General features: G+C 44.9%; 1 protein-coding gene across 2 annotated transcripts in view; it reads left to right on the top strand.

Moving 5' to 3' along the window:
- ADGRD1 (adhesion G protein-coupled receptor D1) overlaps positions 1 to 23020 on the top strand; it is a 270737-nt gene extending 247717 nt beyond the window's left edge. For both annotated transcript variants that reach the window (XM_081842242.1, XM_081842243.1), the window contains 4 exons: positions 10591 to 10717; positions 13326 to 13367; positions 17798 to 17890; positions 18548 to 23020. In XM_081842242.1, the coding sequence (XP_081698368.1) occupies positions 10591 to 10717; positions 13326 to 13367; positions 17798 to 17890; positions 18548 to 18643 (358 nt within the window). In that variant the 3' untranslated portion in view covers positions 18644 to 23020. The remainder of the gene's footprint in view (positions 1 to 10590; positions 10718 to 13325; positions 13368 to 17797; positions 17891 to 18547) is intronic.
- Positions 23021 to 24589: the final 1569 nt, after the last annotated feature.

Below are 24589 nucleotides of genomic sequence, written 5' to 3'. Positions count from 1 at the left end.
TAGCCAGAGCAAGGGGAACCCACCAAAGTAATCTGGATGATATTGCCAGAACTCTTGAAGTTCACTCAGCTTTTCCCGGTGGGACCCAGTGTGGTGTAGTGGTTAAGAGCGGTAGTCTCGTAATCTGGTGAACCAGGTTCGCGTCTCCGCTCCTCCACATGCAGCTGCTGGGTGACCTTCGGCTAGTCACACTTCTCTGAAGTCTCTCAGCCCCACTCACCTCACAGAGTGTTTGTTGTGGGAGAGGAAGGGAAAGGAGAATGTTAGCCGCTTTGAGACTCCTTAGGGTAGTGATAAAGCGGGATATCAAATCCAAACTCTTCTTGGTAGGAATTTTTCCACTTGGCAATTTGGCACCAGCCATTTGGTTTTCGCCTACCTAGTAGCAATTGTCACAACTTTTGTGAGGTTAGGCATTTGGTAAGCTTTTGTTTGATCGAGGGGAGGTTGTAGCCTCTCCGTCCTCAGTATGGGTATCCTGTTAAAGGGATCCAGGGTGTGAATTCTGTCTGATGCCTGGATGTGGGCTAGGGCCATGTCACAGCCCTACGGGGACCTCTCAGGGTGCCCCTATTCGATGTATGTCACAGGGTGCACCCTATTGGTGGTTTATCCATAAGTGGATTCCCTGCAGATGGGCAGGAGTGAAAATATAGCCTGGCTTCACCCCAATGCCTAAGCCAAACTGCTCACATCTGTAACCAATAAAGTTGTGGCCTATTTCAACCCATAAACCAAAATACCGTATTTTTCGCCCCATAGGGCACACCAGCCCATAAGGCGCACCTAGTTTTTTTGGGGGGAAATAAAATAAAAAAATTCCCCCCCCCAGGTGCGGGGCTGGGGCGGGGGAAGCCCCAGCTTCCCCCGACCCCAGTCCCCAGAACAGGCTGCTCTCCGCAAGCCGTGGGAGCCCTCTCACGGCTTGCGGAGAGCTACCCGAAGCCCGGGCACGACTGCTCAGCGCGCCCTGGCTTCAGGATAGAGGCAGCTCTGTGCAAGCTGTGGGAGGGCTCCCGCAGCTTGCGCAGAGCTACCCAAAGCCCGGGCGTGACTGCTCAGCGTGCCCGGGCTTCGGGATAGATGCAGTTCTGTGCAAGCCGTGGGAGGGCTCCCGCAGCTTGCACAGAGCTACCTGAAGCCCGGGCACGATGCTCAGCGAGCCCAGGCTTCGGGGTGCAGGCAGCTGTGCGCAAGCCGTGGGAGCCCGGCGGGAACTCCCGCAGGCTCCCAAGGCTTGCTGATAGCTTCCTGAAGCCTGGAGAGCGAGAGGGGTTGGTGCGCACCGACCCCTCTCACTCTCCAAGCTTCAGCGAAAGCCTGCATTCACCCCATAGGACGCACACACATTTTCCCTTCATTTTTGGAGGGGAAAACTGCGTCCTATAGGGTGAAAAATACTGTACTTTTGTCTGGGTCTCTACTGTTCTCCTGGGAACTTTGGCGCTAGGGTGCCTTGACACGCAATACATCATCACTCCGGCTGTAAAGAAAAGTCCCAGAGCTGTGCTTCTCTGAGTCCCCACCCCCACATCACTGTTCTAAAAAAGTAAAAATGAAATGTAGCATCATTTATCTTTCCTTACCCCCATTTCCTCTGCACATCCAAGTTTGCGTTGTGTCACATATGGAAACTTCCACAAGTGACTCCACATTCTCACTGGAGCAGCTCCAGGGGGCTCTTGTCTATGGGCCCCCTATTAAGGTGTAGGTCAGTGATGGCCAAATTTGGCCCGCCAGCTGTTTTGGGATGACAATTCCCATCACCCCTAGCTAACAGGACCAGTGGTCAGGGGTGATGGGAATTGTAGTCCCAAAACAGCTGGGGGACCAAGTTTGGCCATTACTGGTGTAGCTCCTTGGCAGATACTTGAGCGTGCAGCCTTTGCTGCTGCCCTGAACTTCACAGTTCACAGGATGCTTCTCTTTAATAATAGGCAGGGGCAAACTGAGTACCAGTTTCTCTCTCTTTCTGAAAATCTACTTAACAGGACTGACCGCCTTCCAACTTCCACCAGATGGTGGGGATTTGACCTTTAATTCCCTAACAGTGAACAGAGTCCCCTGCTCTGTTTTCCTGGGTGACAAAAGCATACAAAGATGAATGCCTTCCTCACTCTCTCTTTCTCTCTCTTCCTGCCTCTACTGAAAGCATCATTCAGAGAAAGAAAACACCCTCTTCCCAACAAAGCATCAATGTTTTGGAACATGGTGGCTTACAAGAACTTAAGAGGAGCTCTACCGAATCAGTCTTACTTTTCAAAGGACAGCCCTCTGTTTGAAGGTCTATTCAGTGAACATTCCTCTGTTTGAAGCTGTCCTCTATTTGAAGATCTGTCCAGACCAAACCTGGTTTAAAGATAAAGAACTTTGAGAAAGGAGATCAGAGGCCTTGGAGTGGCCTGCCAACAGTGAGATAGAGCAGACACGTAGGTCAAATGGTCACAGTCTCCCCCATCTGGGTGAGATGTGTTGCATTCTTATTCAATGTATAGTAAACCACACTGAGGTCCTTCTGACAATCAAGCAGTACAGTGGTACCTCAGGTTACATACGCTTCAGGTTACATATGCTTCAGGTTACAGCCTTCACTAACCCAGAAATAGTGCTTCAGGTTAAGAACTTTGCTTCAGGATGAGAACAGAAATTGTGCTCTGGCAGCGCAGCAGCAGCAGCAGGCCCCATTAGCTAAAGTGGTGCTTCAGGTTAAGAACAGTTTCAGGTTAAGTACGGACCTCCAGAACGAATTAAGTACTTAACCCGAGGTACCACTATATATAAATTGTATGAAATAATAAATAAGTAAATAATCCTTTCTAAATTTCCATCTATATATAAGAAGAAAAGAAGAAATCTGATGGATCAGGTCAAAGGCTTGCCTAGTCTGATCATCGAAGAATTGATGCTTTTGAATTATGGTGCTGGAGGAGATTCTTGAGAGTCCCATGGACTGCAAGAAGATCAAACCCATCCATTCTTAAGGAAATTAGCCCTGAGTGCTCACTGGAAGGACAGATTGTGAAGCTGAGGCTCCAATACTTTGGCCACCTCATGAGAAGAGAAGACTCCCTGGAAAAGACCCTGATGTTGGGAAAGATTGAGGGCACAAGGAGAAGGGGACGACAGAGGACGAGATGGTTGGACAGTGTTCTCGAAGTTACAAACGTGAGTCTGACCAAACTGCGGGAGACAGTGAAAGACAGAAGTGCCTGGCGTGCTCTGGTCCATGGGGTCACGAAGAGTCGGACACGACTAAAGGACTAAACAACAACAGCAAAGTCCAATATTCTGTTTTTACAGTAGAAAAACAGAAGAAGAAGCCCAAAAGTGAGGTCTGAGCATAACAGTGCTTTTCCTGCCTGCAGTTTCTAGCATTCTGCTTCCAACACTGATGGTAGAACAAAGCCTTCATGGCTAGTAGATGCTTACGACCTTATCTTCTAATCTTCTATGAATTTGTCTACTTCTCTTCATCCATATTGGTGTCCTTCACTGACTTCCAATTGTTTAAGAGAAATAACAAAAATCTCACCCATTCCCAAATAAAGTTGTCAGAATCTCTGTCTGGTAGGAACTCAGGTGTCGATTTGTACTTATATATGTTGCTCCCTAAATAATGCATTTTAATGCATGTTTTACCATACTAGTCTGGATGCCTCGGTTGGTTACAGTGTGGTGCTGCAGGTTTCTTCTTCGTATAGGATAGCTGTATTGCAGGAGGTTGGACTAGATGATGCTCAGGGTCCCTCCCAACTCTACAAGCCTATGATTCTATAAGCATTTTCTTGTACATCATTTGACCGGACAACTGCATTACAAAATTCAGAGAAGTGTAAATTTTGAATGCCTTTCAGTTTGCCTCTGGTTGCAGAAAGTGCAAATTAGGTAGGTTCACCTTCAAATGTGAGCTGGATCAAATTTCTTCCCCATTTCTATATATGGTTTCTCGCTCCCCCAAATCTCTATGATTCTAGATCCTTCTGCAACATGCAATAGTGGTCCTGGAAAGACCTTGGGTGGTAATCCTGATACATGAATAGAGGTGTTATGAGGATTTTCATCTGTGAAATACTGCCCCTTGATAGAATTCTGTTAGGCAATCGTCACAGCTGCAGCTGAGCTGAGCTAATATTTGTTGAACAAATCCTAAATAAGGGACAGTCAGCTAAAAACATATTGGTCAAGGTACTGGTTTTGATAAGCTGCTCCGGGAAAACTTCCACCTTTCCTCAACTCTTTATATAACCTTGGTTTATAGGCCTGAGCAGCATCTCTAACTCAGCAGATGGAATGGCTGAAGCGGTGGAGGTCAGCTACCTCCAGAAGGATTAGTTACAAACACATCCAGCAAAAAATAAAAAAAAAATTGATTTGTAAGTTATGGGCCACGTTCCTGTTTGCGATAGAGTTGGTGTCCCTGGAGTGGTGAAATTTCTTTCTAATAGATGTTGGGCAGGCAGGTGTTCTCGCTTGCTATCTGATATTGAAAGGACAAAAAGGGGAGCATTAAATAAAGGAAGGGAAGAAGGAGGAATGGAGTAGACAGTTTTGAATGCCACTTTGAAATGCCCTTTATGCCCTGGCAGAATTCCAGAGGGCTTTTCTAGCTCTAAACAAGATGACCGTTGCATTGCATCATTAAAAAGATTCCTGATTATTTGGTTTGGCTTCTTCGATTGTTGTTGTTGTTGTTGTTGTTGTTGTTGTTGTTGTTGTTGTTTTTGAATGCTCAGCCTCTGTTTAACATTTTACCATCATCATCATCATCATCAGGCCAGATTTACATTCATGCCCAGCAGTGCAAGAAGTCCTCCTGCATTGAGTCTTCCCTCAACCCCCTTGTAACTGTTCCATAGGGATGGAATTGGTCGCATGGTGAGGATTGTAGGAAGCTGCCTTATACTGAATCAGACCTTTGGTCTATCTAGCTCACTACTATACACAGTGTAGACAATAAGCTAAAGTGTAGACTTGACTGACAGCAGCTCATCAGGGTTTCAGACTAGGGTCTTTCCCAGTCCTACTTGGAGATGTCAAGACTTGAACCACCTACACCATTGTGCCAGAGACTGGCACCATATTTGGTCCCGAAGTGCCCCAACCAATCTGGGCTTTGGTGGAGTTGCTAGGCACCAGCAGCTAATGGCTCATGGACCAGCAATGATCCACAGACCACCACTTTGAGCAGCACTGACCTAAGCACCCATCTTCCCCCCATCCATATGCTGAGGCACTTCTACAGGTGCCCAAATGTTAGGTTGGTGTCTACCAAGAAGGCACCTGTGTCTGTTGCAGCTGCTGCACCAAACTTTACAACCTCCTTGATCAAGGTGTCCTTTTGATTATGTTATATATGTTTATAGCATTTTTTTATTAAAAATTGCAAATTATGAAGTGAACAACTGTCCTCGGTGCTCACCGAATCTCTTTTCTATTCCTAGCTGAGCATTCAGAATTTATTTGTAGAGTGATATTTCAGTCAAGGGCAGTGGAATTTCTAATCTATACAAAGAATCTCATGCAGCCTTTCTTCTGTGACCCAGATTTCTCTATTCCACTGAAAAGAAGAGCCCTGTGCAGTTTTGTAGTGTCTCCTTTTGAATCAAGCACAAAATGATTTGTTTGCTAAGGGGGTGCTGTGAGAACTATGCCTCCTTAGATCTCGGTTATTTAATTTAAAAGATTCCCCCCTTTTTGTTCTTGCGCCTTGAATTGCGTTATGCGGGTACCCTTACATTCAGACTTTTGCTTTCTAGAGTTAGCTGAAATATCAAATAGCAGAGCTGGTCTTGTGTTCATAAGGTTCCCAGTATGCAGAGTATGAACAGACTGGAGAGCCCTTGGTGGGTGGATGCTCCTACCAGGATGAATTGAATGGCTCTTTTAGTCCATTTGAAGGCCCATTCCAGACATTATCTGAGTTAACATGGTTGCTACCTCTCCATAATTTCACTCCAAAGCTCTCCAATGATTTTATGAGGGTGGGTGGGGTCATGGCTTTAGGTGAAACTTGGTGGCAGCTGCATACCTTCAAACAGATCCATACTTTCAAGCTGTTCATGTTTAGTATTTGATCTCTGGCTCTGATAAAACAATGTCACTGTAAGAAAGTCTTCTAGTCTCTTGTATCCCCCCCCCCCCCGCCCAGCTCATCATATTGCATGTTTCTGTCATGGAATTCTACTCAATATTGATGCAGAGCAGATTCCAATGTATAGTTAGCGGAGTAAACACTTTATCACATTGCAGGATTCCCCTCCCCCCCCAAAAAAAAATAGATCAGAGGCAATTGTATTTCATCCAGCAGAGCTTTACTGCTACTGAAGGCAAATGAGCATAATGGTCACAATACCAATACATTCAAGATTGGCACTGTCCATAAGAAATCCAGTCACAGCAGACTTAACTTAAATTTACAATAACTTATAATAAGTCTAAACCTTAACAGTAAGCATACTATGTACAGTCATACCCCGGGTTACAGATGCTTCAGGTTGTGTTTTTTCAGGTTACGGACTGCCGAAACCCAGAAGTACCGGAATAGGTTACTTCTGGGTTTCAGCAGTCGTGCATGTGCAGAAGCGCTAAATCATGCTTTGCGCATGCACAGAAGGCCAAATCTCAACCCGCGCGTGCGCAGACGTGGGTTGCGAACGTGCATCCCGCAAAGATCTTGTTTGCAACCCGAGCATCCACTGTACAGAACACCACAACAGAAGGAAAATATACTGTATTTTTTGCTCCATAACACTCACTTTTTTCCTCCTAGAAAGTAAGGGGAAATGTCTGTGCATGTTATGGAGCGAATGCCTATGGATGGCAGGGGGATCTGCTGCAGTCGTGAGCAGAGGATCCATGGTTCCCCTTCCTTCCCTCCTCCGTGGCTCGCTTTGAAACAGCAAAGCGGGAGAAGAGCCGCTGAGTGGGGAGAAGAGAGGGACAGAGAGCCTGGTTACAAAGCACGGATCCACATGGATCCTCAGAATTTTTGCACTGGGTCACCCCAAATTCACCATCAGATCACATAGCATGTCCATGGCTATAGCTTGCACCAAAAAAAATCACACATCCACTGTAGCCTGGGGCCACAGTGGTGCAAAAACGTGGTTACAAAGCATGGATCCACATGGATCCTCAGGATTTTTGCATTGGGCTACCCCAAACTCACCGTGTCTGTGTCTGTGTCTGTGGCCACAGCATGAACCACAAAAATCATACATCTACTGTTTCGTTTAGAATAGTTTTTTTCTTGTTTTCCTCCTCTAAAAACTATGTGCGTGTTATGGTCGGGTGCGTGTTATAGAGCGAAAAATACGGTATAGAAAGTGAAACCCAGGCTCCTTCTGGCCTTACTTTTAGAGTCAGCATGACCTTCTTTTGACCCATCCAGCTGTCTTACATAAAGTCAGAAGTGGCATCTTCCCTCCATCCCAGAATCCCCCAGGTCATGTGCTAAGGAATCTTCAAGTGCATAGGAACATAGGAAACTGCCTTATTCAGAATCAAACTATTGGCTTGTCTAGCTCAGTTATGTCTTCTCCAGGGGTGGGGAACCTTAGGCCTGGGGGACCAGAAGCAACCCACCTGGCTTCTTTGACTGGCCCTCAGAACTCTCTCAGAGCCACGCCAGCTCATTGGCCCTACTTTGCACTCAAAGTATTTTTGCCTGGCTAAAACGTTTCCTTGAACTCTGGTGATACCTCTTGCTTTCGTGGATGGAGCAGTATGTGTGTAGAAACTAGCCTACTGTAGAAAGGTGAAATGGTCGTTGGTTGCTTACCTCTCATTTGCCTTTCTTCCCACCACTGGCCTCACCCACCACTGGCCTGTAGCTCCTGGAAGGTTGCCTGGGCAGGAATATCCAAGTTACACATTTCATCTAAGCTGCATTCTCGTTGTAACTTAGAGATGCGCACGATCCTATTGTGAAAAGTTGCCACTCTTGTGAAAAACCCTTGGATTCTGCCACCATAGAGGTAAGATGAGGTGGCAGGACTCAACTGCCCTCCCAACAGCTGAGTCACTGTAAGTTACAATGACTCAGCTGTCAGGAGGTTAGGTGAACGCTGGTGCCCCATCACCCTGTCTTCTGGTGGCTTCTGTTCTTGTTGTCCTTTACATGTTACACCTACATAAAGAGTAGCCAGTTTTCTCACCAGCAGTGAGGGGAAAGGAGCCATGCATCAAACCAGCTAAGAAATCCACAAGCTTATAGAATGTTTGCAGTAGAATTGATGAGACCCAGTTTCCACAATAATTTGTCAGTCAGTTAAGTACAGTGCTTTAGATAGCTGACGAGTAATTGCATGACAAGCACGGAAACAGGGTACTTTGATATAAGGCAGGCTAATGTCCCCCCATAAAATGACTCCTTTCTGAAAGTGGTATTGATTTACTTCCTCCTATGTTCTGTGAGCATAAATATGCCCTCCTTAGAGTGTCATGGTGTTGATCAAAAGCCAGCGTGGCTAATCCTTCAAACATCAGTTGCTTCTCTTTTCACATTTAGTCCAGGGAGCACAAGGTGATCTAAGATGTTATACAGAGACTCTTAAGATATGCCACAGGGCCATAGCCTCTGAGGAGGGTATTGACTTTTCGAACGTATTCTCTTGAATGTTCATCTGACTTGTCTTACTTTAGTTACCGTATTTTTCGCTCTATAAGACACACCAGACCACAAGACGCACCTAGTTTTTGGAGGAGGAAAACAAGGAAAAAAATATTCTGAATCTCAGAAGCCAGAACAGCAAGAGGGATCGCTGCGCAGTGAAAGCAGCAATCACTCTTGCTCTTCTGGCTTCTGGGATAGCTGGGCAGCCTGCATTCACTCCATAAGACACACACACATTTCCCCTTACATTTTAGGAGGGAAAAAGTGAGTCTTATAGAGCAAAAAATACGGTAAATATATTTTAATATGTAACTGTGTGTGTGTGTGTGTGTAGTCTGTAACTTTAGCAAACTCTTCTTCTTCTTTGGCGATCACTTGTAGCCGAGTAAGATTGTCTGCCATAAACACGGTTTTAAAAATGAGTCCATAAGTGACTGTGGAGGCCATTCCTGGACCCACACGTCCTTCCACAGTGGGGTCATTGGTTCCTGGGCAGGAGTTGATCACGGTGTGGATTTGCCAAGCGTGCCTTCCTCTTAGTACGCTTCTCCCTTGCGTTCTGAGTTTGAGTGACTTCAAAGTCCACTTTAGCATACATACACACACACACACACACACAAACACACACACACACACATATATGTTTGGTTTCATTTATATTTTGATTTTAAGAAACAAACTTCCTTTGACTTGTGACTTACTGACAATTCTAAGGCATATTTTATATTCTTTGTAAGACACTTTGAGGTTTCATTTATAATCAAGTGGCCTATAAATTACATTAAAAAATACGAAGAGTAGGTCTCCAGCTCTCTTTTAGTTGAAGAGCTGTCAGCTGCTCCAAGGCGAACACACATCTATCATGAAAAATGGCAGCTGTATATATAGACCTTCTTTTGATTATTGTGACTTGACCATGTTGTGACATGCCAGCATGCCTCCAGTGGCAGCTAGTGATGAAAAGTGGCAGGAAGGGGAAGATATCGGTAGATTCGATGAGACTAGAAATTCTGAAGAGGAGGAAGGAGTTGGAGATGTAGCTCCTGTTTTCAGAAGCAGCAGTGGATTTTAGCATAGCATCTAGATTAGCTTTCAAGATCTATCAACCAACTTGGCCTGGAGGGCCGTGTTTGTGGTGCTGGCATTGGAGGTTGTCTGGCTGGCAGTGACAGGGCCTTCTTGGTGGCAGCTCCCCATTCATGAAATGCCCTTTCTAGTGAGGTTTCTCTTTCCCCCTCATTATTAACTTTTAGGAGGAATTTATAAAATACCCCTGTTTACCCAGGCATTTGATAACTGAGAGCTACTATTCTTGGCAACCCTGAAATTATTTCCTTCAAGAGTAGGTGATATTTTAAACTCTGTTTTAGATACCGTATTTTTTGCACCACAACACTCACTTTTTTCCTCCTAGAAAGTAAGGGGAAATGTCTGTGCGTGTTATGGAGGAAATGCCTATGGGTGGCATGCCTACGGATTTTCCTCCTCTAAAAACTATGTGCGTGTTATGGTCGGGTGCGTGTTATAGAGCGAAAAATACGGGTATTTTAATTAAATTAAATTATTTTTATTTTATTTTATTACTGATGTGTTTTCTGCTCTGGGCATCTTGAGGACGAAGGGCAGGAGATAAATAAAATAACAGAAAAGGGGAAATGAGAAGGGGAAATGAGAAGTAGTAAGATTAGTAGCAGTAATGGGCAGGAGTTCTGAAGGATAGGTACTACAATGCTAAAGCCTGATTCTTATATCATGTGGACCTCCTGGTAAGATGGATCTGCTGGAGACCTTGTCCAGCAAAATATGGTGATCAATAGAGCGTTTTCTCCCATACTTGTACCAGACTGGCATGAGTGATGATCCTTTCCCCCTTGACATGGTGGTATCTATCTATATATATATAATACATGTTGTTGTTATTATATTTCAAAATCTTCATTGTGTTGAAATCCCTACCCTCCCTCTTTATCTTACAGGTTGACGGCCAAAGCAGTTGCTGTCTTGTTGCCTATCTTGGGGAGCTCGTGGATTTTAGGTGTTCTGGCGGTCAACGCGCATGCATTGGTGTTCCAGTACATGTTTGCAATATTCAACTCCTTGCAGGTAGGTTCATAGCCCAGTTAAGGGGCTAAGTGTTCTGCAGTGCAGCAAGACAAAACCTCCCGGGGTGTGAGGTGAGGCAAGGCGGGACGCTGGGTTCAGGCGGAGGGTGAGGCAGGGCAGAGTTCAAGCTGTGCTGTGAGGAACACAGAGTTTGGAAGCTGGTCTAGAAAGGAGCCATTATATCAGTGTTTCTCAACCTTGGGTCCCCAGCTCCTGGTTGCTGGACTACAAATCCTATCATCCCTAGCTAGCAGGACCAGTGGTCAGGGATGATGGGAGTTGTAGTCCATCAAGAGCTGAAGACCCGAGTTTGAGAAACATGGCATTATAGAGCAGTAGCAACAGGAGCAGCCTGCTGGTTAACACCATCTGTGCTGCAAGAGGCACCTCTAAGGCTTCTCCAGCTGTTTCCTACTGAGATGGAATCAGAGAGCCCCAGGCCTTCTGCAATGGAGCCCTCTGAGTAAGAGAATGGCAGCAACATATCCTCAGGCTGAGGGGACACTAGCTTCACAGGCTTATCTGAGAACACTTCTGGTACTGAAGCTGCAGCATGCCGTTACCCTTCTGCTCCACCGTCCTCACCCTCATCCCCCAAAGATGAGGAATCTGACTTCAGCATCATGGCACTAAGAAGCCTGCAAGATAAAGGTTATATGAAACATTCTATATACAGATTGTGTGCAGCATCTTGCCTCTCTGTTCGCCCCGCTTCCTCTGACCTTTCACGGCCTCTGTACATCACTCACAACTAACAGTAACACTGGGGCCTCTGGAGCAATGTCGTCGTTTGCTATCTTAGGCACTAAATATGAGGTGAACCAGGCAGTCAGAGTATTAGGTTGGCCAAGGTTGTGCTACTGTCCATGCTCATTGCTGTTGGGTATTGTTGCTAGAAGGCATAGATTTTTCTCTCTTAGAAAATGGAGCAGCAAACAGGGATTTTGCAGAATTCTGATGAAAACAAAATCAGGAGCAGAAATTGCCGGTGTTTGCTTATTTGTTGCATGCCCAGAAAGGAAAGCAAACCAGGGAATACAAAACAGTGTTTGTTGCTGCAGTTGTTTTCATTCCAGAAAGGATATGTGATTGATTGCACACACATATCCTTTGCATTGCGTTTCCTTTGCATTGAAATAAATGGGGTGGGATAACGTAATGACAATGTGTGTCCCTGGCATTTGCTGTTCTTTTGTATGCTGCTCCTTGTTTGTGAAGGGCAATGACCTCTTATCTTACCTTCTTGGACCATTCTCTTGACTTAGCCATATTTCTAACATGCAGCCAAATTTTACACTCAGCAAGCCCCCAGCTAGTTCAGGTATTTCATGTGTTCCAGCTCAAGCACATCTGGTGCAACAAATGAAGCCCTTGATTACCTGTTGTATTTGTGCTGTTGTGAGTGGTTCTACTTAGTGGGTTGAATAATAGTGAGACTAAGTTGCAATTTCGCTGAATTTGGGGAAACCACTTGAAGCATCTGTTGTGTCGAGCTATTTCAATTGTTTTTGTTTGATTTGCTCATTGCAAACAGCCAAAAGTCCGTAAATGTTAATAATAAACCTGATTTGCAGTGGGGGATTGAATAATTTTGATTGTGACAGACTTCACTTGAAAGTTGACTTGTCAACTGGCATTCCAAAAGGCTACCGCTGGTCAATGACTGCCATTATTATTCCCTGAAATTTTAGGATTAAGGACAATCTAACTAAAGGGACGCAGGTGGTGCTGTGGGTTAAACCACAGAGCTGAGGAGTTGCCAATCAGAAGGTCAGCGGTTCAAATCCCTGCGACGGGCTGAGCTGCCGTTGCTCGGTCCCTGCTCCTGCCAACCTAGCAGTTCGAAAGCACATCAAAGTGCAAGTAGATAAATAGGTACTGCTCCAGTGGGAAGGTAAACGGCATTTCTCTGTGCTGCTCTGGTTCTCCAGAAGCAGCTTAGTCATGCTGGCCACTTGACCTGGAAGCTGTACGCCAGCTCCCTCAGCCAGTAAAGCGAGATGAGCGCCGCAACCCAAGAGTTGGTCATGACTAGACCTAATGGTCAGGGGTCTCTTTACCTTTAACTAAATAATATCTTGATTGGATATGGGCATTGTCAGTGGAAGCCTAGAGTAGAAGGTGATACCCCACATTCCTCTTCCAGGGGTGGAAGGCAAAGCAGCAATTGCTACAGTAGGACTGGCCTCTGCCTCCAGAAAGGGTCTCTGTGGATGGATTGTATGTTCCCCAGAGTGTAGCAGCTGTAGCTGGGACACGTCATAAAGAGGGACACTATTAGTACAGCCTTTGCCAAGCTGCTGCCCCTCCAGATGTTTTGGACTATGACCTCCATCAGCCCAAGCCAGTGCAGTGCTGGGACTGATGGGAATCACAGTCGAAAACATATGGAGGGCAACAGCTTGCCAAATGCTGCATCGGGGTCTCTGTGCAACTGGCCTTGAAAAACATTCTCAGAGCATCTAGAGGCCGTTTTTTTCCTGGTCCCCAACAAACACCTTGATGAGAAGGTGACGTTTTCCCTCTGGAGCCATTTAGATTCAACAGCAGTTGCTCAAACAATCCTTTGTAAAATCCTAACCTCTTTCTTTTTATTTTACTGTTTTAGGGGTTCTTCATCTTCCTATTTCACTGTTTCCTGAACTCAGAGGTATGTTTCCATGTAGGAGAACCTTTGGCAGTAAAAACCAATGGCCCAGCAATGCTGGGATTATATATGTTTTGTGTGTATGTATTTATTTAGTGAAGCAATACGATGATTTAAAATCTGGTTGTAAATCAGCCGCAGTGTTAGGAGAATGGCGCCATTTAATTATGTTTCTCTGGGGAGTGGGCCTTTTATTCCCCTTGGTGAATGTGTATTATATATATTTAGCTGCTGTCTTCCATAGTTTATGGCATCTTCACAAAAGCTAAGAGACTAGGCTGCCATCAAGGACAGCCACCAAAACCTTTGATTGCCGGTTGATGCTACAGGACAGTTGGTCATGTCCTATAAAGCCCTATATGCCTTGGGCACAGGCTGCCCAAAAGATCGTCTCTTCCTGCAAAAACTTCCCTGGATGTTAAGATCTTTGGATGAGCATCCTCTCTTAGTTCCAGAAACATTAGAGGCATAGTTGGTGGTGATATGAGAGAGAGAGACTTTTCTGCAGCTGCTCCCAGACTGTGAAATTTCCTTCCAAGAGCAGTTAAATTGGTTCCCTCCGGCAGCCTAAGACCTTCCTGTCCAGACAGGCCTTTGTGAAACTAAGGTGCAGCAATGCTGACCTATGGGCTGCTGTCGGGAAATCTGTACTTTAATGCTGGTGCTAAATGTGTTTTGATGTACTTCTGTACCATTGTTTTTAACTGGATCGCTTTTATGACTTTGTATTTTACAATCTTTTTGAATTTGGTAAGCCACCGTGAATACCAGCTTTGGAGAAAGGTGACATGCAGTGGTATCTCGGGTTAAGTACTTAATTTGTTCCGGAGGTCTGTACTTAACCTAAAACTCTTCTTAACCTGAAGCACCACTTTAGCTAATGGGGCCTCCCGCTGCCGCTGCGCCACCGGAGCACGATTTCTGCTCTCAACCTGAAGCAAAGTTCTTAACCTGAAGCACTATTTCTGGGTTAGTGGAGTCTGTAAACTGAGGCGTATGTAACCTGAAGCGTATGTAACCCGAGGTACCACTGTATGAATACATTAAATAGATGGGGAGAGGGGGTGTCCCAAAGACATTTTGCTGCCTGAGAGAAATGACAAGGTTGCACCACACCACCAACTGGAATGGCAGTTGAATTTTGAACCCTGGTCACAGGACTGTGTCCTCCACCACACTTGAGGGCAATGGGCTGGCTTAACAATCACAGCTCCGTGTGGCACTCGTAGCTTTGTTATCCAGCAGAGAGGAATAGTGGGATAGAGCAGGAAGCTCAGGAGCACAGGGGCTACCACAACTGCCCCGCACCTGCCACCTGAAGTAGCCACCTCAGCTGTTAGAATGGGAAACCATTTTCCAGTCCAAGGACCACTCTCTCCTTTGGGCCACATTTTGAGGGCTACATTTCAGTGGTGGGCTAGGCCAGAGTGGAAAGTGGGTGCAAAAACCAATGCAAATTCTGTCCTTGTAGATTACATTCTACACACACTCACTATGGCCCCTTTCTAACCCCCACCCATGTTTTGCCTCTGTTCTGCCCTCATCTGGGTCCTAAAGGATCCACATATCAGCAATTGAGCATCAATTGAGCGCCTGCAAAATGATCACCGCCTGCAGTTGTTCCGGTAAACAATAATCCATCATAGACATGCGTATTTGTTTATTTTGACTCTGAATTGAAGCTGTTGTCAAATACATCTCATTGTGTCTTCTAGACTTTGTATTACATGTGCTCTACGTGACCCTCATACCCAATGAGTAAAATGCTTTTTACAGGAGTAGGAGAGTTAAGCAAACTAATAATTTAAGGGTGGGAAGGAACCCTTCCCAGTTGTTAAGAAATTCTGACAGGAACAAGTAAGTTCTATTGCAGCATTCAGACTTGATGACATCAGGCTGAAATTCCATTTCTTCCTGACTTTTACAAGCAATAACATAAGGGCTGGATGGGAAAGTGTGCTGTAAAAAAGGAGCTATTTTGATTGCCTCAGGAGCTGGCTGTGCTGGGCTTATAGATGGCATTTCATCTTTCCCCGTTAGATTTTTGTAGTTTGCCATAGAAACATGGGAGGGTGAGAGACAGTAATTGACAGGGGAAATAAATAATGGCTTCAGCTATTATTGCAAGGAGGGGGAAAACGATGGGCCATATCCAACATTCTCTGCCCACTAGTGCCCTTGCACTAGTGAATTGCAGAGTTTAAAGGTTGCACAACAGACTTCCGGGTCGGCGCCATCGCCGAATGGCGGACTCCCTCCGAGCTCCGGAGGGAGCCTGCACGGCAGGGGCTGGGTCCTACCGCACCGGCGATGCGGGGACCCTTAAAAACCACGGCCACGGGGGCCGTGGACATGGAGACTCGGCTGACACCGTCAGCGCCCTCCCGACTCGTGAAGGAGCCTTTTTAAAGGCTACGGATCGGGTGCCGGGGAGAAGCGTGGTGTTTTGAGTCCTCTGCTATCCCTGCCGTGCGAAGCCGCATGCCATTCGGCGGAGAGCGCTGGCTTCTTCCTTTGAAAATTCGGACCTAAAAGAACAACCTGTAAGTAATTGGAACTTGGACTAAAAAGAGGGATAAAAATTTTAAAAATTTCGGAGCGAGCGGGGGAGGCGCAAAAAAGGAAGTCAGCCACCCCCTCCATTGTAGAAGGATCAAAGCAAAGGATCTGATAACTAAGATCGGAGTAACATCATTTTGGCAAGTTTTTAACCTCACGAGTGAAGAATATGAGATTGAGCTGGAGGAGGAAAGTAGAATTCGGACTTAAAAACAACCCCCCCTGGAACCCCGGGAGCGATCGATGACGGAGTTTGGAGAGGAGAAAGGCAAGTTTTGACAGCTGTCAAAGAGCTGTCAAAGCGGAAAATAAGATAGAGACTATGTTACAAGGACTTTGCTGGTTATATTTGTTATAAATTGGATACAAATTGTTTTAAATAAGGATTACAAAGTTACTAGGGCTAATGGATGCGATCTGGAAGAGAACTCAGTTTTTGCAATCCACCTAGAGGAGCCGAGGGATATTACAAGTTTTAGCTGGAAATTGGAACTGAACTGTTTATCTCCTGGGAAACTGCAGAAATGGAACATTATTATGACTACAGAGGCCACTACATCGAAGAAGACAATGGAATCATCTGTTGTGGAATGAAAGGAACTTGACGTAATGTTTTGTTTCTGAATAACAAGCCTCTGTAAAGGAACTAACTTTTGGAATTAGGACATTTGTGCAGGAAAACAGGGACAGAAAGAAATAGAAAGAGGAGTCTGATCAATAAGAACAACAAAATAACAAGAATTGGACCAAGTCAAAAGTGGGGACATTTGGGACATCCAGATTTGACAAGCTTAAGGATTATAATTTGGAGTTTTTCACTCCTGGATATAAAAATCTGGATGGAAAAAATGGGCCTCTCTTTGAGACAGAATCCTTCCATGATTGGACACTCGAAATTAAAGAGGACTGGCAAAGGACTATGATTTAGAGAGACGTGGAAATATCGGACATTGAGGAACATTGGGAACGCAACCGGGAAAAGGGGGGGTGGGAAATGTGGAATCCTTAAAGGCGTAAACTATGTTTTATTTAGGCTATATACATTTATATGGTATTCTAAAGTGGGGAACTCGTGGTGGGAATAAGCCGATTTTAGGGGAATGGAAAATAATGTTGTTGTTTTTTTTTAAAAAAAAAATTGGGTTAAGGATAACAAGTTTGAATTGAGGAGAAGAACTTGTTGAGATCATTTGAGAGATTTGGAATACAAGGGGGGGAGGGAAGGGGAAGTCCTGAAAGGATGTAATTGGAAAAAGATTTGAAATTGGATGTTTTATTAATTTGTAATTAATTGGAAAATTTTAATAAATATTATTAAAAAAAAAAATAAAGGTTGCACAACAAAGGCAGAAGCTTGATGCACAACCATATTTGATAATATGTTTCCTCTTGCGCAGCAGCTGATTCTTCTGCAACTGCTCATTCTTGTTGCACAATTTGCTGCTCAACGATCTTCGGTAACATGCTTTTGTTTTCACTTGAGGAACAGCAGTGCACCAGCACATCAAGCATACAGTTAAAGACTTTAACTGATTGCTACATTGGAAACAAACCTTAATACTTATTTGTGGTGAAGAAAGCATCTACCTCTAATGCTAATAAAGGGAGCCCACGAGTCCATTGCCCTTCCTGAGGAAGTTTAAAATTGTAGGCACCAACTCACATCTCCTTCCTATGCCGATGGACCCCAAAGGGCTGGCGAGGAGAAAAGTAGACTATCCTGCAAATGCCCATCTTCAAGCACCATCACCTAACCTTCCCCTTACCTGCCAGTCCTGCTCCAGAGAAGGAGAGTGTGGAGACAGAAGATTTGTGTGGAGAGGGGTGGTTTTAGGATTGAATCTTTCTGTTTTGTCTTTCTTCTCCCTGCCAAGGTTAGAGCTGCCTTTAAACACAAAACCAAGGTGTGGTCGCTCACCAGCAGTTCGATCCGCAACATCAATGTGAAACCTTTCAACTCGGACATTGTAAGTATATTCCTAGAATTCCTAAGGCTTCGTTATCCTACTGGACAGACGATTTGCCCAAACGATTCTTCCCATGGCATAATGGCACATATGCAACCGAAAAAGGACCTGAAAAAATAGTTGTGTTTGTCTTGTTATGTTGTTTGGTGAATACATAGCGCTATTAGTACCACGGCAGATGTGCACACGGTTGTGGAAAGGGTCCCTTGCAAACAGGAGACTCGAGAACCACTGGACCTTCTTGTTAATCAACTGTTTGCCTTAGTTCTGCCCTAAATTCCATATCTCTTTGCTCAGACAAGACTGCATTTTGGGAATCAGAAAGGGGTACTTTTATAGAGCCTAGATAAAACTTGCAGGTATGTTTAATGTTGTTTATTAACTACTCTCTTTGATGATGTGAGTTCTGAGACAGGGATGGGGAACCTGTGGCCCCCCTAGAGGTTGTTGGACTCCAACTCCTATCAGCACCAGCTGCCATGACCAGTGGACAGGGATGATGGGAACTGCAGTCCAGCAACATCTAGGCATGGGTTGCTGCCTGAGGGAAAACCAGTGGGTTCAAGTTTACTTCTCTGGGAGTCAGTGGTAGTTTGCTTGAAGCGGGAAACGTTCTTACACAGTTTTCTTCCTTTCTCTCCCTCCTTCCCACTCCAGATAACTGGGAACAGGCCAGGAACAACCCCCACTAAACTCAACACTTGGGACAAGAGTACCAATTCAGCAAACAAGATTGATCTCTCAGCAGTTTGACGGCAAACCCTAATGACCCTCCTCCCTGATATCCAAACCGTATCCTCAGGATCTTTGACATGCTGCCTGCCTGTCCAGTATTTTCTCAGAATTTGTGCCAGTAGGAACCACTCCTTTAACCACCACCTGCTAAATTGGGGAGATAATTTCCCATGCTGCATTGGAATTAAGTCAGTCCTTCCAGCTTCTGTTAGCATTGCATACTGTGTGCCACTCGTCCATTAGGAATAGCTATGGAATAGCTAGTGACAAAATACACTGGATGGTCTTGTAAACAGCAGCAGAGACACTAAGTGTGGGGAAATGGATTGCACTCCCTCAGTAATGGGACTTCGGACGTTTAATGGCACCTCAGGAACGATGATCATGACATGCTTTTCCGCCTTGCAAAGCAAATGTGTGTTTTTGTGTGTAGCATTATTAAAACCACGCCATTCCTGTCTAGCGCTACAACCCCAATTTGCATTAAATAATATGAGCAGTCCAATTACCCAGGAGAAGCATAGCCAGAGAACAGCCAACAGACATTTCACCTGGAAGTGGCATGGAAGTCAAAGACAGAAGGGGAAGAGAGTCAGGATCAAACAGTATATCATGTGGCACATTGGCCTTGGGACCAACAATGGTGGCAGATGTTGTGTGTGCATGGCCTATACATCTGTTTGGGCTTTGCCACGGTAAGTTCCAATGACTGTTTTGTCCACCTGCAGGGTTATTTTATTGGAGTGCTGTCTGCATCAGCCAAAACACCCTTTGGTATGAGTCAGGTGCCTGCAGTCTTTCAGATGAGAATCAACGACTGTCTGCTGCATAGATTCTGCGGACAGAATTAACCTGTATGCTTTTGGGAATCATAACAGAGCTGACTCTTGGGTTTATCTGTCTTCTTTGCCCGGCAGCATCGGATGCTGAATGCCAAACAGGAGCACCCTCTCCCCACAAAGAAATGCAAAACAAAATGAAAACGCTTTCATAAAAACCAGCAACAACAAGAAGAAAAATTACTGTGAAGTCGTCAGCCGGACTGCAGCTGGGATTGTGTTATTATCCACAGATGTTGTTATTTTATTTTATTTCATCTCCTGACAAACCTTTAGTCTTTCCAGCAGTGCAGTGATGCAATGTCTTTTGAAGGGGAAAGCAACACCTGTTTTAATTCTACAAATGTATTTTTTGCCTTTATTGGCTTTGCTACTCGTGTTTATTTTCTGATACAGTTCCAGGAATTGCATAGACCTCAGTTCAAGCCACCTTTGCAGCCGTAAGGGCTGGCAGATGGCTTTCTTAAACAGGCCAGCACAAGGGGTTCTCACCACCATTGCCCGCTTGCCCAGCACTGCTTCCTTGCAGTGAGGGGTGGCTGGGAAAGTGCCTATATCGTTGTCACAGCAGCTAGAAATCCCGTTTAAGCTCAGGGCTTATCCCCATTTGCCTTTCCAGGCACAGTCCACACATTAAAATTCTGTGCCTGGGTATCTTTTGTTGTTGTGGTTCCAGAGCTTTCCCTGCGGAAAACGACTCTTTAAAGCTGAATCAGACCAAACAGCAATCTGTGGACAACCCAAATTGTTGTGCTTCTGCTTTAAAGAGTGGGGTTTTGCAAAGAAAGCCTGGGAAAAGTGGAGCAAAAGAGAAGTGTGGGTAAGTGCTCAGTAAAAAATAATAATAATTTTTAAAAAATCAATTATATTAATGTAAATTCATCCCCCTGCTCCCAAGTTTAAACTGAACTGTTTAGCTGCCTTGGTGGTGGTGCAGGCCTTCTCATGGCTGCTTTGCCCAGATTGCCTCGCTCTGAGGAAGAATCCCCTTGGATCATTCTCAGAGTAAGGAATAACAGGAGAAGGGTGGAGAAACCACCAATGTGGCAGAGCTGCAGCTTTCAGCTTTTTTCGTTTTTGCTCTCCATGCCTGCAACATGGGAGGGGGCAGAGGTGATCTTGATTCAAGTGTAGGATCTCATCAGATCCAGAGGACGGGGGGGGGGGGCATGCCTTATTTATTTATTTATTTCATAAGCTTTCTACACCACGTGACTGTAAAACAAAACAAACAAACCCTCCAAGTGGTTTGCAGAAAGGATAAAACAATAAAATCATTGGCGAAAACAAACAAACAACAACAACAATTGAAGGAGCTATCTGAAACATTCTTTTGAGCTGGAGAGAGAATGGCAACCCAAGCAGAGCAGAACAGGACCAGTGAAGAATGAGGCAACCAATGGAGCGAGCTGCTTGACATAGCTGCTTCATTCTGCCTCCTGATTGGTCTGGCCCTGAGTATTTTTTTTTTAAAAAAAATGAATGGGGGATGCTTGAGACTAGAGTTCAGTGGTAGAGCATCTGCTTTGCATGCAGAAGGTCTCAGCTTCAATCTCTGTCATCTCCCTCTATGGCAGGGAAAGGCTCCCATCTGAAACCTTGGAGAGCGGTTGCCATTCTATGTAGATGATATTTACACAGACTGGCAACTAGAAAACACTGAGATAATTGGTTTGAATGGGTATAAGCCAGCTTCCTGTCTACCTGTGAATCACACAGCTATGGAATAACTTTAGGTGCACTCCCATCTGGTAAAGGATGGTGGTGAGCAGGGCCAACCTATCCATGAGTCAAGGTGAAGTGACCACTTCAGGCAGTAGGATCCACAGGGGCAACAGATCTGGCCTCCAAGGAATGCACTGCCCACTGCTTCTGCCGCGGTGGCAGTGATGGCTGTGGTGCGCTCCTTGGAGGTTCAGTCTGCTGCCTTCTTGACAGCCCATCCCTAATTCTGCTGCTACAACGGCCTCTTGATGAATAGGAGGTCTGCTGGACACCTTCCACCCAGGAGGAGAAATGGTTGGGGCTTCCCCCTGGGCTCTGCATTTGCCTGGTTGTTTGTTCCTGAGCCCAGACAAAAAAGCAATATAATCCAGTGATAGAATAATAATAATAATAATAATAATTAATAATAATAATAATAATAATAATAATAATATCAATACTACTAATTATAATATCCATACACTGCCCATCTGGTGGGTTGCCCCAACCTCTCTGGCTGGCTTCCAACATATATAAAATACTGAACATTTAAAACTTCCCTAAACAGGGCTGCCTTCATAGGTCTTCTTAAAGTTGTATAGTTCTTTATCTCTTTGACATCTGATGGGAGGGCTTTCCACAGGGTAGGTGCCACTTCCGAGAAGGTGTTCTGCCTGGTTCTCGCAGTGAGGAAACCACCAGAACCACCTCGGAGCTGGACCTCAGTGTCCGGGCTGAATCACGGGGGTGGAGGTACTCTTTCAGGTCCATAATGTTGTTGCAGGCATGGTGTGCTGTGGTTGGCTCTGAAAAGGAAGGGAAAGCGGATATTTCTCAGAAGAGTGGAGTGGGGCGGAATCTGCAAGCCAGTGCAATGGTCCTGGGCTCCCAACAATGGGAAATTGTGGCTGTTACGTCTGTACCAGTTTATGCCTGTTTTATTTATGACCGCATGGTGAAGTTAAGTAACTCAGTTTCCATGCTTTGCATGTACATATTTAACAACACCTTTTTTAATGTGTGGTGGTTTTTGGAGCTAGAAAACACTGTATTATGAACTGTTTCTTTGAAACTCATTTTTAAAAATCCTCTTTTCTTTGATCAGACACACTTTCTGATCAGACACACAGGGTAGTGTGTATGTGTGCATGTCGTGTAGGCTGGGCCATTAGGGCAAATAGGAGCCCACCCCCACCAACATTATTCCCCTCCTGCCTGTCTTCTCACTTAGAACCACTGCCTGTTAGCTTCTTCCTCCTTCATTTGTGTTGTCCTTGCAGAGAGGAGAATGGAGACAAAACTAGAATTAGTTGACTGCGCCTTTGATGGGTTCTAACTACTACACCTGCCATTGACTCTGGCTCTGCCTTCCTCCTTACCAATCCCAATGGGCACCAGCCACCTTTGTGGGCACATAAGCACTGAAAATGAGTAAGCCATAAATGTTGCTTTTGCATCCTTTTCTGTTCTTCATGCTGGACCTTGTGCATTTTCTCACTGCTTTGCAGAGTGCAATAAATGTACCAAAGAAGGAACGCTCTAACAAATCTCTTCCTCCTCCTCTTCTTCCACAGCCCTTTTCTAAAGTATGAAAGTCTTGCCATTTATTTATGGGCTCTATAATGTGGCTTTTGTGATACGTCTTCAAGACAGCGCTGTGTTGTCACCAATATGGAACCTTAATTGAATGAGATGTGAGTTAAAAATAGATTATGTAGCAGCAATGATGACTTTGCCTCTAAAGTAATAAAATGGTTGATATGACTGCTCCCCCTGCTGCCTCTCAAAATGAAAAAACAACAACAACAACCAACTTTCAATTTCTTAATAAAGATGAATGTGAGCTTGCTCATTTTTTCTCCCTGTCATTGTAGATTATAAGAGCATGTCAGGGGTTGGGGGGGGGGTGTTGTAGCGCTGTGAACATCAACACTTGGGACAGGAAGCAAAGGATTCAGCCACTAGGGACCAAATAAGAGTTTTAGGTGCAGCCCAGGCAATCTGAACATCTATACCCTTTTTCATTCTCTTCTGGGCAAATCTTGGGGGCAGGAAGACAGGCACATGACAGTGGTGCAGTGAAGCCGGAAGTAAAAGTGGGCACAACAATGGAATGCATATTTTACCCTTTTACAATACAGTGGTACCTTGGGTTAAGTACTTAATTTGTTCCAGAGGTCCGTTCTTAACCTGAAACTGTTCTTAACCTGAAGCACCACTTTAGCTAATGGGGCCTCCCACTGCTGCCGTGCCGCTGGAGCACAATTTCTGTTTTCATCCTGAAGCAAAGTTCTTAACCCAAGGTACTATTTCTGGGTTAACGGAGTCTGTAACTTGAAGTGAATGTAACCTGAAGCATATGTAACCCGAGGTACCACTGTAGACTAGTTTCTACATGCACTAGTCTCACAACCTTCTCTTTCCTCCATCAGGGGCTACACCAAAGTTAGCTTAGCTGCCTTGAGTGCATGAACGAAAGGTATGATGTAGACACTGGGTTTTTCAGTGAATGAGCTGAACCCATACTGCCCCCTATCTTGCCAGAAGAAGCCATAGCACTGCCAATGTGCAACTGTATGCATCATGTTGTTATCAAATGCATAAATATGGAACCAGGTCCTTACTGAGTACAAGACCAACAATATGATGCTGATTTTGGGTACTCCAGTGCAACATTGCATCTATTTCATTAGGTAACTGTGTTCTGGTTAGATGGGTTGGGCATCCTATCTCCTCCAAAAACCAACCAGCAGACATGCCTTAAGTTTCCCAACTCAGATGAGCTGTCCTTACAACGGAAAGCTGATAACAGATGGCCCATTAAGGGTGAGATCAAATTATAGGATACAATTTTCTAGCGTGACATCCAGAGATTGCTTAGGGAATAAAGTTCTTTTCCCCACAACCAGGGAGCCTGTTTGTCAAGGCAGCTGTTCAGAGACCACTTCTTGTAAAGCAGACAATTAGCCAGGTGGTCAAATGACCATTAGCTGCCTGTATGTCATGTCGGGTTAGAGCATTGCCTTCTGTGGAAGAGCAAGCAGAGGAAATGGTTCTCTGCCAGAGATTCTGGCTTTCATCCCAGGTGCTCCTATGACCCCCATTGTCATAATATTTGATTACCTCACAAGTATTAGTTTAACACTAAGGAAAGAGTCAAATCAAGACTTCAGGATGCAAAGAAATTGACACTGGGTATCAGCCAAAAGTGAAGTTTGAGGTGAAGTTATGTCAGACATGAGCCTTAGGCAGCCATAAGCACAAGCTAGCAGTCAGGAGTCAGTCAATAAGTTAGAAGCCAGATGTTTAAAGACATTTTGTTTCCTAGGCCAAATCTCAGGGCTGTATCCAACATTCTCTGTCTGTTAGTGCAAGGGCTCTTCCAATAGTCGATGGGTGAGTTTTGATGTTGCACAAGAGA

Source organism: Podarcis erhardii (genome assembly GCF_964252035.2).
Source record: "Podarcis erhardii genome assembly, chromosome: 15".
NCBI classification, from domain to species: domain Eukaryota; kingdom Metazoa; phylum Chordata; class Lepidosauria; order Squamata; family Lacertidae; genus Podarcis; species Podarcis erhardii.
The sequence above is the reverse complement of the archived record's forward strand: the minus strand, read 5'-3'. Positions and strand labels throughout refer to the sequence as shown.